This window comes from Paroedura picta, chromosome 4 (assembly GCF_049243985.1).
Source record: "Paroedura picta isolate Pp20150507F chromosome 4, Ppicta_v3.0, whole genome shotgun sequence".
NCBI classification, from domain to species: domain Eukaryota; kingdom Metazoa; phylum Chordata; class Lepidosauria; order Squamata; family Gekkonidae; genus Paroedura; species Paroedura picta.
The window spans coordinates 109,274,371-109,288,061 of NC_135372.1; the positions used below are offsets into that span (position 1 = coordinate 109,274,371).

General features: G+C 42.6%; 1 protein-coding gene across 9 annotated transcripts in view; it reads right to left on the reverse strand.

The window, feature by feature from the left end:
• The window catches only part of SYT6 (synaptotagmin 6), a 163,254-nt gene that overhangs the window by 82,190 nt on the left and 67,373 nt on the right, over nt 1-13,691 (reverse strand). For 6 of the 9 annotated variants that reach the window (XM_077334960.1, XM_077334957.1, XM_077334958.1 and 3 more), the window contains one exon: nt 4,290-4,638. In XM_077334960.1, coding sequence (XP_077191075.1) covers nt 4,290-4,638 — 349 coding nt within the window. The remainder of the gene's footprint in view (nt 1-4,289; nt 4,639-13,691) is intronic. The other 3 variants (XM_077334961.1, XM_077334962.1, XM_077334966.1) reach the window with 2 other exon arrangements.

Consider the following 13,691-nt stretch of genomic DNA (forward strand, 5'->3'; position numbering starts at 1 on the left):
GATAAGCAGGACTCAGGCTGTGTAGAGCCTTGAAGGATAAAACCAATACCTTGAACTTGACTTGGAAGCAGACTGGCAACCAGTGCAAATATCATAGCACTGGCTGGATATGGGCCCTCCAAGGTGTACTAGTGAGGACCCTTGCAGCCTCATTTTGTATCAGCTGCAGTTTCCGAATCAAAGTCAAGAGAAGGCTCGTGTAGAGCAAGTTACATTAGTCTAGCCTGGAAGTGACCATGGATCACTGTAGCCAAATGTTCTGAGAACAGGTAGGGCGCTAGTAGCCATGCTTGGTGCAGATGGAAAAATGCCACTTGGGCTAACTGTGTGACCTGAGCCTCCATAGAAAGAGAGGCATCAAAGGTCACTCCCAAATTCCTGGCAGTCAGTGCAGGAGTTAATTGCACCCCATCCAGGCATGGGAGGTACACGTCCTAATCCTGGGCTCTTCTACCTAGCCACAGGACCTCCATCTTGGAGGGGTTGAGTTTCCAGCCACTGCTTCCAAACAACTGGCAAATGTATTTGGGAGGGGAGAGTCCATCCGTCCATTAGGATGTAGAGCTGGATGTCATACATATATTGGTGACAACCCAGCTCAAAGCTCCAGACCAACTGGGCCAGAGGGTGCAAGTAAATGTTAAAAAGAGTGGGAGAGAATATCACCCCCTGTGGTACTCCACATGGGAGCCCAAATAATACTCTGTTTCAGGCCCACAAGGTGACTTTTATGTATTTTTAGAAATTTTTACAAATGTATATGATGCTTTTAGCAACATCTTGACAACAAGGAGACAATGAGGCCCAAAGAGCCAATGAATCAAGTTTTAGTTTATAACCTACAGAAGATATAGTTAATTAGCAAATTCAATGAGTTTAGACTTCTTTGTTCAATCCTCCCAATGTTACTGTTAATTGTTGTTATACTATATGGTTTTGTAATCTTTTTGATGCTTTATGAAAGTTGTTTTGATGTTACAGTCTGTATAATGTTCCATGTAACTTATATAATGTTCAATGTAAACCGTCCAGAGATGCAAAGAAATGGGCGGTATAGAAATCTAAATAAATAAATAAATAAATAAAATCTAATATATAAACAATGTGACCCAATGTAAAAACCCCTTGGTGTGATTCTTTGGTTGTACTTTCACACCAGGCTTCTGAACCCTAAATTTCTGGACAACACGTTTACTCTCAGTGTAGTTATAGTGTCAGAATCAGACTGCAGAGACTCAAGTTTGAATCCTTCTTTGCCACTGATGTTCATTGGGTGTCCTTGACCCAGTCATTTTCTCTCAATCCAAAGTCACAGGGTTGCTGTGAGGGTAAAATGGAGGGGAGGAACATGATATAGATTGTCCTAAAACTCTTTGGAGGAAAGGTGGAATAAAAATACAATAATGAAATAGATGCTGTAGCTTGGGGTCACCCAATGAAACTGATCAGCAGTTGGCTCAGAACAGGCAAAAGAAAGTACTGTTTCACACAATGCAAGAATACTGTGGAATTCACTAGTGCAGTATGTGGTGATGGCCATTAACTTAGACGATTTTTAAATGGGTTAGATATGTTCATGGAGGAAAGCCCTACTAATGGTCATTAGCCATGATGTCAAAATTAAATCTTTTCCTCTGAATGCCTGTTCTGATGTGAGTGCTATTGACCTCTTGCCTTCCTAACTGTCTAGGTGGAAACATTGGGAGTTGAGGAATTGGTGGTTGAAGACAACTGGGCAGATCTTTGCTTCCTCTTCCAGAAAGCAAGAGAATAAAAAATGAGCAACATTTGCCCTCAGCACCTAGCATAGTAGTCTTCACTCTGCTCTTCAGATAGTGATGGACATCTGGGCATGTGTCATCACTAAATCACATGCCCAGCTCCAGCAATGGATTAAGTCAGTCCATAACCACTGAAAAGATTCTCTGGGTTAGATACTAAATGATTCTGAGAAAGGATTCTTAAATTTCTGGTTTCCCTCTGCTTCTAGATCCTTGTAGCCTCCCTTTTTCATTGTAACAAACTCTTGTACTTCATTTCTCCATCTGAGACTATAGTGACCCCAAGGCAGCGGCTGATCTTGAATGCTGAGATGCAGCTTCCTCTTAGCCAGTTCAGTGAGTGATATGTCAATTCCATTTATCTAATTATTCCTGCTTTGAGCCACATAAGCAAGAAAGAGAGCAAAAGGCTGTAATTCCATTTGACAGTACTCCATGTCACTGATATCTCTCCCTGCCTCCCTGAGTCCAAATAAAATTAAAGTGGCCACAAGCATATTGACAGCTTGACACAATGAGGTCAAGTAACAGTAACAGGGGCTGAATCCTCTTTGGTTAGGATCAAGAACCCATAGGGAGGCTGGTGTATTACGTCCACTGGTTCACCATCAAGCCAGCCTTTGGCAGGGACCAGCATGTAGTCGAGGGAGTCTCTCCCAGTGCCAGGAGATGTGTGTCAGCCAAAGATTTGGTGTAAATGCCCTTCAGTACAATTGCTTAATGATTTACAAGTGACAAGAACATTTTTAGGAGGAAATTGACACAGACATCGACATAAATGGTGGCCCATTACATCAAACAATAAATTAGGGTTTGACAGATATGAGCTGGTAGTGACACATACTGCTTATGTGAGTATAGTCAAAATCTGAGGGTTCGATATCCCTTACACCATTAGTGGGATTGCTCTGCTATGCAGCTGCTCCAGAATACATGGTTGAAAATAAATGTTAAAGGGTACTATGATCAAAGCTTACACAATAATCAATTTATTAGTCTTTAACATGTTTTTGCTATGATCCCTATGGAAGTAACAAAGGCATTTTTGAACTCTCTTTTCCTTGTATGCTAAAAATAATTTTGACCACATGATGGAGCAATCAGATGATCAATTATAACAAAACCAAAATTATAGCAAACCATGATTGCCTCACCTCATACAGAGTTCAAATGTCAGGCTATTGCCATCCATGGCCCTGGACTTAAGTTTCTTCTATGTTTAACATAGACCAATATTCCATTTTTCTTATGAGAATGAATTTTAGGGATTACGCGATGTTCTCATGGGGCTGGATGAGTGCTATAGAAAGGGAAAGCTGTAGATGCCTATTCTTTATGCAGGGAATATAAATGTAGCAATGAACAGAGATCATACATATTTGATCTGAGAGCCTCAGTGGAGATGCTAATTTACACTTCCTTAGCTACTAGACTTTTTTGACAGTCCTACAGATCATCCAATCAGGTGGACTCTGTTTACATTTTAAAAAGTGAGCTCTTCGGAGATCACTCTGTCTTCTAATACTTTGTAAAACAGGAGGGAAGTCAGATCTGGGAGGAATATGTCTAAACTTAAAGAAAGCAGAGGTCCTTTGGGAAACAGTTTATTTATGATTCCTCACATCTCCTTTGTCCTCTAGAATTTTAATCACTACTTTACTTCCGAAGTGGTATTTTTGTATCTCCACAAATGGCTTCATCAGGAAACAGGAAAACAGTACTGGGAAACTTTGCATATACTGGTTAATACCTTTGTTATGTAGAACACATTATTTAGTCTAGTTTGTTACTAAATATCTGCTATCATTCTTGATCCTTTTTGGCTTTCTCTAGTGTTCATCAGTCTTGTGTTGGAATGCCCATAAATTCAGGCTAGGGAAGTATGGGAAAATGTTTCTTAATAATCTAGGAACCCTAGCAGTAGCTACAGTCACTAATTCCATGTATGATTCATTCTTTTCCCTTTAGCCTTTCCGCCAGTGAGGAGAAGAAATACTTCAGAAGGGCTTGTATTTTGAAAGGCCCCATCTCAAGCTGAAGAACCAAACTAAGCTTTCAGTCCTTTGAAAACTATTGTCGGATGCTTTGACTGGCATTCAGATGAATCTGAATGTTGCAAAGGCATTACTTCCACATTACTAAAACATATCTAAGACAACCAATAACTCTTTAATAAATTCATGGAGGACTGGGTCACCAGAGACAGGGCAGAATTATAGGGGAAAATAATAATTAAAGAACAAAAATATATAGATGTTTGTTTCAGCACTTACTAACCCATGGAGATGTTCCACATTTGGTTGTTGGAAAAATATTTCTGTGTTTGGCCATAAGGGACAGATTCTCACCAGTAAATGGCAGTGGAGCAGAACTGGGTACAGTAGGATAGGCATTACTGCTCCCTCCTCTCCAAACTTTAAAGGCCCTCTCCATTTTCAGCATCTCAGGAAAAAAAAACAACCCTGAATTGTCTAAGCCAATAGCAACCAAGGATCAGTCAGCACTCACCTGGTGGAAGATGCTGGTTCTGTCGTTTGCCTTTGCATCCGTGTACGCCTCATGAGGTGGTCTTTCATGGACATCTGAACCTCTGCTGGAATATCTGGTGATGTGTGACTGATTTTCACAGCTGCTTCCAAGAAACCAATGGTGCCTGTGTCCTTTAGCTTGTCAGCCATGGTTTCTTTCTCGTGTTCTGCCGAAACCTGGGAGTGTTCTGCCGAAACCTGGGAGTTAGTCGAAATAGCCTTATTCTTCCAGGGCACCCAGCACAGCTTCCAAAAGAGAAAGAGAAAAACTGCCACCAGGGCCAGTCCACATACAATAACTATCACTGCAAGGAGGCTGATGGAGAGCTCTAGAGGGCAAGAGAAGGTGATGACAGTGGTGAGCAGGAATGGGCAGAGAGTGGGGAAGAGATGTCCAAAATGGGTAGGAAAGCAGGAAAGGGAGGGAGAAAAGAAAAGAGTGTCTGTGAGAAACCCAGAAGGAACAGAACAGAAGCCTTGTACAGATTACAAGTAATCCAGGGGAAAACAATGTGAGGAGAGGAAAGCAGGATTATGCCTGCTGGCCCACTTTTTTGCTTCTCGTGTTGACTGGGGCTTCTGAACAGAATCTACATGCAGATATTCCCTCTTGTGTAATTTGTACTCTGATTGCCTAGCAATGGCTGCATGCATACGTCCAGTATTCCTGTAAACTAAATCAATGCAGCTCTGTTCACAAGTTAAAGTACACACATGTACCATGAATATGGTTTTTCTTTATACATGCTTTGAGTAATTGTCATGTTACAGTGAATGCCCATACATATGAATGTGTGATTGAAACCATACATTTATTCAGTTATTGGGCCCCAGTTTTATTCATAAAGTTGGTACATGTTGGCTCTTCCTTACGAACATGTGTGTGTATACACAAACACATATACATACACATATACACATACATACACACACATACTGAGCAGTCACTGAAACCTGTGAACAGGGCTTCTGTAGAGGTTGTGAGTTAAATCCCCATCCATTCATGGATTGTGCTTGGATTTTAGGTAGTTCTGCACAGAGCTGTCCAAAAATGGTGTCCGTTCACCCTCAATGTCCTGCTCATGAAACTGTAAAAAGAGTAACTGATAACCATTCATGGAAAATGTCAGGAAAAACAGGTTATTTTCCTAAAGAGAGATATCTAAAGCCAAAAAATCCTACATCTCTTTCATTATAGATTTTGACATTTTCTTGTGGATTATGTATTATGTATTGTGGGTCAACTATAATTACTGTACAAACATGTACTAATTGACCATTTATAGCAGTTGGGGTGTATTATAGAATATATTATGACAGGTCTTTATCATCAAATTTTCAAATTGTCAAGTACTTCCCTTGTGTTTGAGATAGTAAAGACATTAGCAAAGTAAACTACAGGGCAGCCCCCATGTGTACAGAAGTAAATGGCATCTGTGTGGACAAGATGAAAACTGGTCTGTGCTCATGCATCAAAGAAATTCTAAACTGGAGAGGGATGAAAGAACCAGTTTAAAAGAGAGCCCCAAATTTTAAAGGCCTAGTGAGGTTATACCTTATACATAATAGTCTTGTAAGGGAGGGGGGAATGTGGGGTACCTCTGGGAGGGGCTGGGATGCAAGGGCTGGCTGGGCACCCACCTAGGAGTTTCTGTAAACAGACTGCTGTGTTTTCCCCCTGTACCAAGGTCCCTATTCCCTGATGTTCCCTGCTGATATCATGGACAAAATATGTGCCCTGATCTGGAGGAGTCACTCAGCAATGGCAGCCTCCATGGTCCTGTGGTCAGTGGGTATTATGGGTTCCCCAGACCAGACACCTGAGGAGGATGTGATGCAGAGAGTGAACTCAACATTTTCAGATGGCAATGACCCTGCCCTGGCAAACAAAGGGGCTGGGGGGGGGGTAGCTGCACCTGGGTCAGGTGTTGTGGCTGCTGGGAACTTGTTTGAGTCCCTCCAGGCCTTGCTGACACCCCCTGCTGCATCTCCAGTGAAGGCAGCATGCAGGTTGGCATGGGGATGCCATTGATAGTATGGGTGCTTTGCTGTAGGCCACAGCAGGTGGTGAGTGGGGGACAGCCTAACATTTATGTTTATTTTTTATTTGTAGATCATCCCTCTCTGCAAGCAGGCTTAGGAAGGTAAAACATATAAAAACTAATTCATATTCATAGTGAAACCTATGAAATCAGATATCAACTAAAGTGCTCCAATCAATTTCAAGTGGTAGGAATTTACGATGTCATTCATGGTTCCTTTCAGATCTAGCTTCCAAATTCCAGGTTCCAATGGTAGGCCTCACCCATATGCCTGGTGGAAGAGTGCCATTTTACAGACCTTTCAGAATTTAGATAGTTCCGATAGGGCCCAGATCTCTGCTGGCAGCTCATTCCACCAGACTGTTGCCAGGGCCAAGAATACTCTGGTTGAGGCCAATCACACTTTTGGGGGGCCAGGGACCACTAACAAGTTGGTATTGGCAGAACACAAGGCTTTTTGGGGTGCACACTTGGAGAGACAGTCCCTCAGATATGTTTTTGTCTGTTGTCACCTTCTAGGGCCCTGTATGCTCTGTGTGTGGAGTGTCACTGTGACCCATTATGCACGGGGGTTTTAGCGCACATTCGGGGTGGAATGGCGGTGACTAAAATCACGGATAACGCACGGAGCCGGCTGCAACCGGCTGCAGCTTCGGTGCATGCCGCTGAAAAAGCCGCGTCAGTGAAACGCGGAAGAAAGCGCAGCTTCCGGGTAACCGGGGCGCAACCAGAAGCGGCGCCCGGATCGCCGCGTGCATAATCGGTTACTCTGGGTTTTGCCGCCGTCGCGCCCCGCCCCGTGCATAACCGGTGTGCGTCGCGTCTTCCCCCTCCGTGTTTTCCATGTGACCCGAAATCGCCGTTTCGGCGGCCGTGCATAATGGGCCTGTGAGGTGCCCATAGGGTTGATGGATGACACCCCCAAATATACTGATAGCTGGCTAGGGCTTGTAATGAGAACTGGTATCTTTAAGGGGTATGTGCAGCAGAGGAGGAGCATAGCTCCTGTGGCCCATCTTTCTCCACCTCTTGCCAGTGATGGACACTTGGCTTGGCCTTCTCAACTCATGACTTGCTTGGTCCTGCTTGTCCTGTCTATTTCATCACCCCTCTCTTGCAACAATACTGGAATAGAATGATGTGGTGATGCTATCACAGCAGCACCCAACAACCCATTTGGGGCTGCCATGTAACTCTTACCTTAGGGAGGCAACTATTGGCACTGCAACTGGATGTCATAGCACGGGAGCCATATTTCAAACTTGAAAATCAAGATAACAAAGTAGAAATACACACGGGAGGATGCATAAAAGATAAAGGTAAAGGTATCCCCTGTGCAAGCACTGAGTCATGTCTGACCCTTGGGGTGATGCCCTCTAGCGTTTTCATGGCAGACTCAATATGGGGTGGTTTGCCAGTGCCTTCCCCAGTCATTACTGTTTACCCCCCAGCAAGCTGGGTACTCATTTTACCGACCTTGGAAGGATGGAAGGCTGAGTCAACCTTGAGCCGACTGCTGGGATTGAACTCCCAGCCTCATGGGCAGACAGCTTCAGACAGCATTTCTGCTGCCTTACCACCCTGCACCACAAGAGGCTCATGGGAGGATGCATACAAATGGGGGAAAAAACTACGGCTCAATAAATCTTTCAGTTAACAGAAGAATTCTGATGTTCCTACAAGAAGTTAACATTAAACAGAGAGAAATTGTTGTCTTCAGGGTCTTTATCATCAAAACATGATTAAATACTTGGTAATGTCTAGTTTCATTGTGAGACTTCTTAACCTTTGTAATAATCATTGTACTCAGCCAAAAAATTCACAAGGTCTCTTGGAAACAGTATAAAAGTCAACAACTTTTTTGCAAGATTTATTGTCCCCCCCCCCCATTTGTATACAGCTCAGGAGCAACACAGACCTGCTCTGTCTATGGTAACAAGTTTCTGAGGGTCTTCTTTTCTCATGGCTGGCATAGCCCATTTAAGGGATAATGCCAGAGGTGGCTCCCTGGTATAACCTCTTAAATGAGCTGTACGAACAAACAATAGACAAGTGGGCTGGTGTGGATAAGGTTCTCTGTGCTGGCTCAGCTGCTTCTGGCTATGTGGTGCAGCCTCTTTAAATGGGCTGCATGAGGGACCCCGCACTTGGTACCATGAGGAGAACACTCCCTGCTTTCCCAGCTGTTGGCTGTTTCCTACAGTCCAGTTTAAAGGGTTTGTAGAAGGGAGCCCAAGGCCACTGAGTTGGTGAAAAGGATTGCACAGCTAGGTTAGGAGTGCCAACTTTTAATCTGGTGAGCTGAGTTAGATTCCCCACTTGTCCACATGCAGCCAGCTGGGTGACCTTTGGCTCACCACAGCACGGATAAAGCTGTTCTGACTGAGTAGTATTATCAGGGCTCTCTCAGCCTCCCCTACCTCGCAGGGTGTCTGTTGTGGGGAGAAGAAAGGGAAGGCGATAGTAAACTGCTTTGAGACTCCTGGTAGAGAAAAGCAGCATATAAGAACCAACTTTCCTCTTCCTCTTCCTCTCTTCCTCTTCCTCTAGGAGACGGGGAGATGGGATTAGGAAATCTCTTCCGAAGTGATCCCATCTCCCTTTCTACTTCTGGCTACCACAGATCATTTAAATGGCAGCTCCCTGGCATAGGTTCTTTAAATAGGTTATATAGGTGAGTCTGAGACAGCTAGGTCAGCACAGAGAGCGCTCTCAACTCCAGCTCAGCTGCCTTTGGCTCCCTGTTGTAGTCCCTTTAAATGGACTGCCCATGGATGCCCACAGGTGTGAGGTGGGGAGAGTTCTTTCTGCTGTTCCAGCTGCAGGCTCCCTCATCGAATTTAAAGTGGCTTTAGGAGAGAGCCAAAGACCGCCAAGGTGACAGGGAGAGTTCTCTGGATCAGGAAGCCCACATCTGGGCTGGTGGGGAGAGCTCTCTCTACCAGCTCTGCTGTCTTGTGCCTCCTCCCACAACCTCTTTAAATCAGGCTGCACAAAGGAGCCGTTGCTGAGGCAGCAGGGAGAGTTATCCCCGTCTCTCATCTTTTGGTTTAAATGGCTTTGAACCATTTAACCCTGTTTTCTTCTGGGGAGATCAAAGCAAGATTTAAATGGCTCCAAACCTTTAAAACCAAATAGCTGAGTGAGTGAGAGCTACCAGATCCTCGGCTGTTTCTCATGAAGAGCAGAATTCAGGGGCAACCTTTGCATTCTGCTCTTCACAAGGTGTCTGAACCATGAATTGCCCCCCCACACACACTTTTGGAGAAGTTCATTCTTGTTAATCAGGTCAGAAACCTCAGTTCTTGAACTCTCATCCAGGCAAAATTCATGACGAACTTTGGTTCAGCAGCTGTTTCATGCCCATCCCTAGCCTGTAAGGTGAAAAGTTGAACTCTGCAATATGTATTAACTCTGCCCATTTCTGTTACATTGCATAGTTTATTATAAATTTCTTTTAGGCATGGAACAATACAGGGCCCTTGTTCTCTAATCACTAGAAATCTATTCAAAAATAGATTCTGCAAAGCACCCTTTAGTGCAGTAGAAATGGCAGGCTGAACATTTAAATCTTTCATTTCTGAACTGAAAAAATACAAAAATCAACATGTCAAAAAGATTCCTGGAAACATGATGCCTCACTTTGAAAATGTCAAAATAAAAATTGCAACACTGCTGGCTGGAAAAAAATGTGAAGGGAAGGCTGTCATTTCAAGATGGATACTTCGATATCAAATATTGTTTCCTGTTTTCTGAAAACAAAATAAAGCAACTCCTAAAGCTGCAGTCATATGGAAAATGTTAGAAAAAAGCTCAGACATTGTAGAAAAAATAACTTCTTAACTTTTCTTCATTAGAAAACAAATATCTTATTGGAAGCAACTGATTAGGGCCACACAATCTGAAGTTGTTCTGGTGTGTAGCAACAGAAGGGCTAAGAGTTGAGAAGATACAGCCATGTTGTCCTGGGATAATTTCAGGTCAATGTGAGAGAGTTGTGGGTCACCATTAAGAGACAGCAAATTGTCAGTTCTTTAATGTACTGTTGCACTTTAGTGCTGGGAGCACCATTTGTATTTTTCTACTTCAGGTCTTAAAGGAACTAAGGGCCAAATTAAGTATCATGTTTGCCACATGTTCTGCATAGGGATTGGCAACTCTACACCAACTGCTAATCCCTAAGAAAAAACTCCCTCTAAAAATGTCCTGGGGCCCCAATTCTAACCAAGACTGTGGTGTGGACAAGGAGGGACACCAGTCTCCCCCCCCCCCCCCATTTCCCCAACCTGAAACACATGGGGGATATTATATGCTTCAACCAGTGGTTGCATATTCAAGCATCCTTCTGTTCTCTTTTAGTTATTTTATATTTATTAATGTTGACATTTGTATTCTGCCCTCCCTGATGGCTCAGGGTGGATCACATCCATTCTAAAATACAATATTAAATATACAAATAAGTGAAAAAATACAGATTTACAAGAGAAGAGCAGGTAGATTCTCCCGATGGATTTTGAACTTCCAGTTCCAATAAAGCCATATGGTAACGATAGTAAACTAACAATTGTATAGTTGTAATGATCTAGCATCTGATGACAACTGTTCTCATAATTTACTTATGTCTCAAATGATAAATATGGATAATCCTATCAAAATAGTTTGCACAGCTCATAATTTAACTCATGCCAACAGCTTTCTGCTTTCTTAAACACGAAAAAAAAATACTCCATACTCTCTGACAGCAATTTTTAAAAGGAACCACTCCAAATCTATCCTTATTAGGGAACTAAGCTTGTATCAGACTCTCTAGGCAGCTTGCATCTGTTCTTCATTAAAGCTGCTATGAAAATAATCCTTGAAATATGTCTCGCCTTTCAATGCAAGTCCTGTCTAATAAGACTATTCCATTTGAACATAGGTTTAACTTTGGATCTAGCATCATTAAAACTGAGGACGGAAGAAAAGCACATAAAACAGGATGTGAACTTAATTTTTCATCTTGACTAAAACTTGAATTGCTATATTTCCATAGTAAGTTGGCAAGGGGATTTGATAGCACTGCTGGTGGTGCCCATGTGACCTTTCTCTTTCAAGGTTGGTTGTCATAACCCCTGTGCTCATGGGTGACCAAACCCTTGTGCTTTGCCCAGGTTCCAAATGCATTCAGGGTGTGACCTAGCCTTAGGTGGTTTTTTCCTGTCATTTGCAGAAATAAGATACAGTAGTTTGTCTTTGTCAAATTAAGCTGTGTGCCAGCCTTCAGAAAGCTTCAGACACATAACGTGCATTCTAAGTGCACAGTTAAGCAGCTGGGGGCCCAAGATTTTGTTAGCTGATTTAGTGACTAGCTAAAAATGAAAAGATAGACATTGATGGGTCCCTGTGTGGCTGAAAACTAGCATCAGCCATCCCTCCCTTCCACTAGACACATATAAAAAGCCACTGTAAAGAGTCAAGCCCTCTTCATCAACACCACAGCCTGGGGCTTGTATATTGCAACTCAATAAGAGAATGTATTTTGTTGTCTTATTTAATAATGAATAAGACCACACAAGATAAACAGGGGGAGGTCCCTGAGAGACTTTCCTAATTGCATTCTCGGCATAGCAAAGACACCACTTTGGGATATGGAGAGCTAAACCCTGGAAAGTTTCCCAGCCTTCTCCATATCAAAATACAGTCTCATAGGAACCTGGCTTACATAGAAAATCACCCCCATTCCCTCTCTAGCTTCCTTTACAACCTGTCTTTGGGATACTGAAACTCTTTCCTCTGTCAAAAGTATATGGCTCTAATTTGTAAGGCGAAGTATCTATACGCTAGAATTAGTGATACAAGGAATTATTTCTCCTCCCCCCCCCCCCAGTCACTGAATATACACTGGAAGCATTAATATCTCTTTGAATAGTGACAGAAACTCAGAAATCTGGACATTTGTAGACAATGTAGACATCACTACCTGAAGCTCGATGTTCAAATTAGTCTTGAAGGAAACAAAAGGGACAATGGATCTGATATGCCCAGGGTTATCCATACAGGTTGCATTAATTATACGGCTGCTTAACCACTTCAAGTCAATGGAATGTGAGCAGTTAATAAAATACCGTAGAATCTGAATAAGTCATCTGAAAGCAAAATTCATTTTACTACTTAAGTCAGCACGAGTTAGAAGCTAATATACCTCACGTACAATCATTCTAATGTGTCATTCTCTCTCTGCACTGACAGCTTAAGTAAATCTGCTTGAATACTATGGAATAGTAGCACTTTATACTATTAATTCAGTGAAGGCACTCCCTTAAAGATGCAGAACTGAGGACCAGACAAATGCAGCTGACAAAGGCACTCTATAGTCAAAGTCCCCCGGCAGACTCTGGTTAACTGTTGGCTAGGTGCGGCATGTGGCCCTGAACATTTTTTTTTTAGATTTTCGTGGCTTTACTAAAGTAGTTTCAAAATATTTTTCTTCAGCGCACTTGAAAGGGAAAAAGGAAAAACAAGGTGCCAAGAGTATTTCTAATACATAGGACACTGATATTGAATGGAGCAGAGCCTACTTGGCATGTAAGTGATTCTGCCAGTAAAAACAGTCATCCCCAGTTCTTCATGTAATTCATGCCGTCTGATTATTCTTCTTTTATATCTGCAAAATTTTATTGTGCAACAGTGTCATGTTTATTATAGAGCCTGATCATGCTCAAAAAAGTTGGATTGTTCTTCCTCCTGGATGGTGAGAACTGACCAGCTGCTGTGGGGGAACTGGGTCATGCTGCTAGGGCATTAACATGATGTACCCTTTAGGGTGATGTACATCATTCTTTGCAGCACTATTTGCTTAAAGATATGAGAGACCTGATAAATCCTGGTCTATATGTATCAGCAGAATGAGGAGATAATGTGGGCACAGAGGGTTAAAATGGCGGAAAGGACTGTCACTTCAGTCTGGATGTGAGGGATTATATTTTTCAGAATCCCTCTACATTGACAATTGCTTGTAAACGCAAAATGAGCATAGCATGTGAATGGTCGAGCCTTCCTCTCGGATATACTTTTTTTGTATTTGCAGAGTGTTTTGGAATGAGGATGCAATAAAACATATGACGTCCTGCTAGAAGTCTGAAGAGGTACAGTCTGTTAAATTCTACAAGCTCGTTTTGCTACATATGCAAATCTGGCCTCGATTTGACCCTAAGAACAAAGCAGCCTTCCTCTAGAGAAATCTTTGCCTTCTCCTGCAACATGAAGAACAGCCCACTTTCCTGAGTCACTTCAGCATATCTTAGTAAACACAAGTATGGTCCCAGAGGCATTCTGAGGTTCATACACCCTGTTCCCTACCA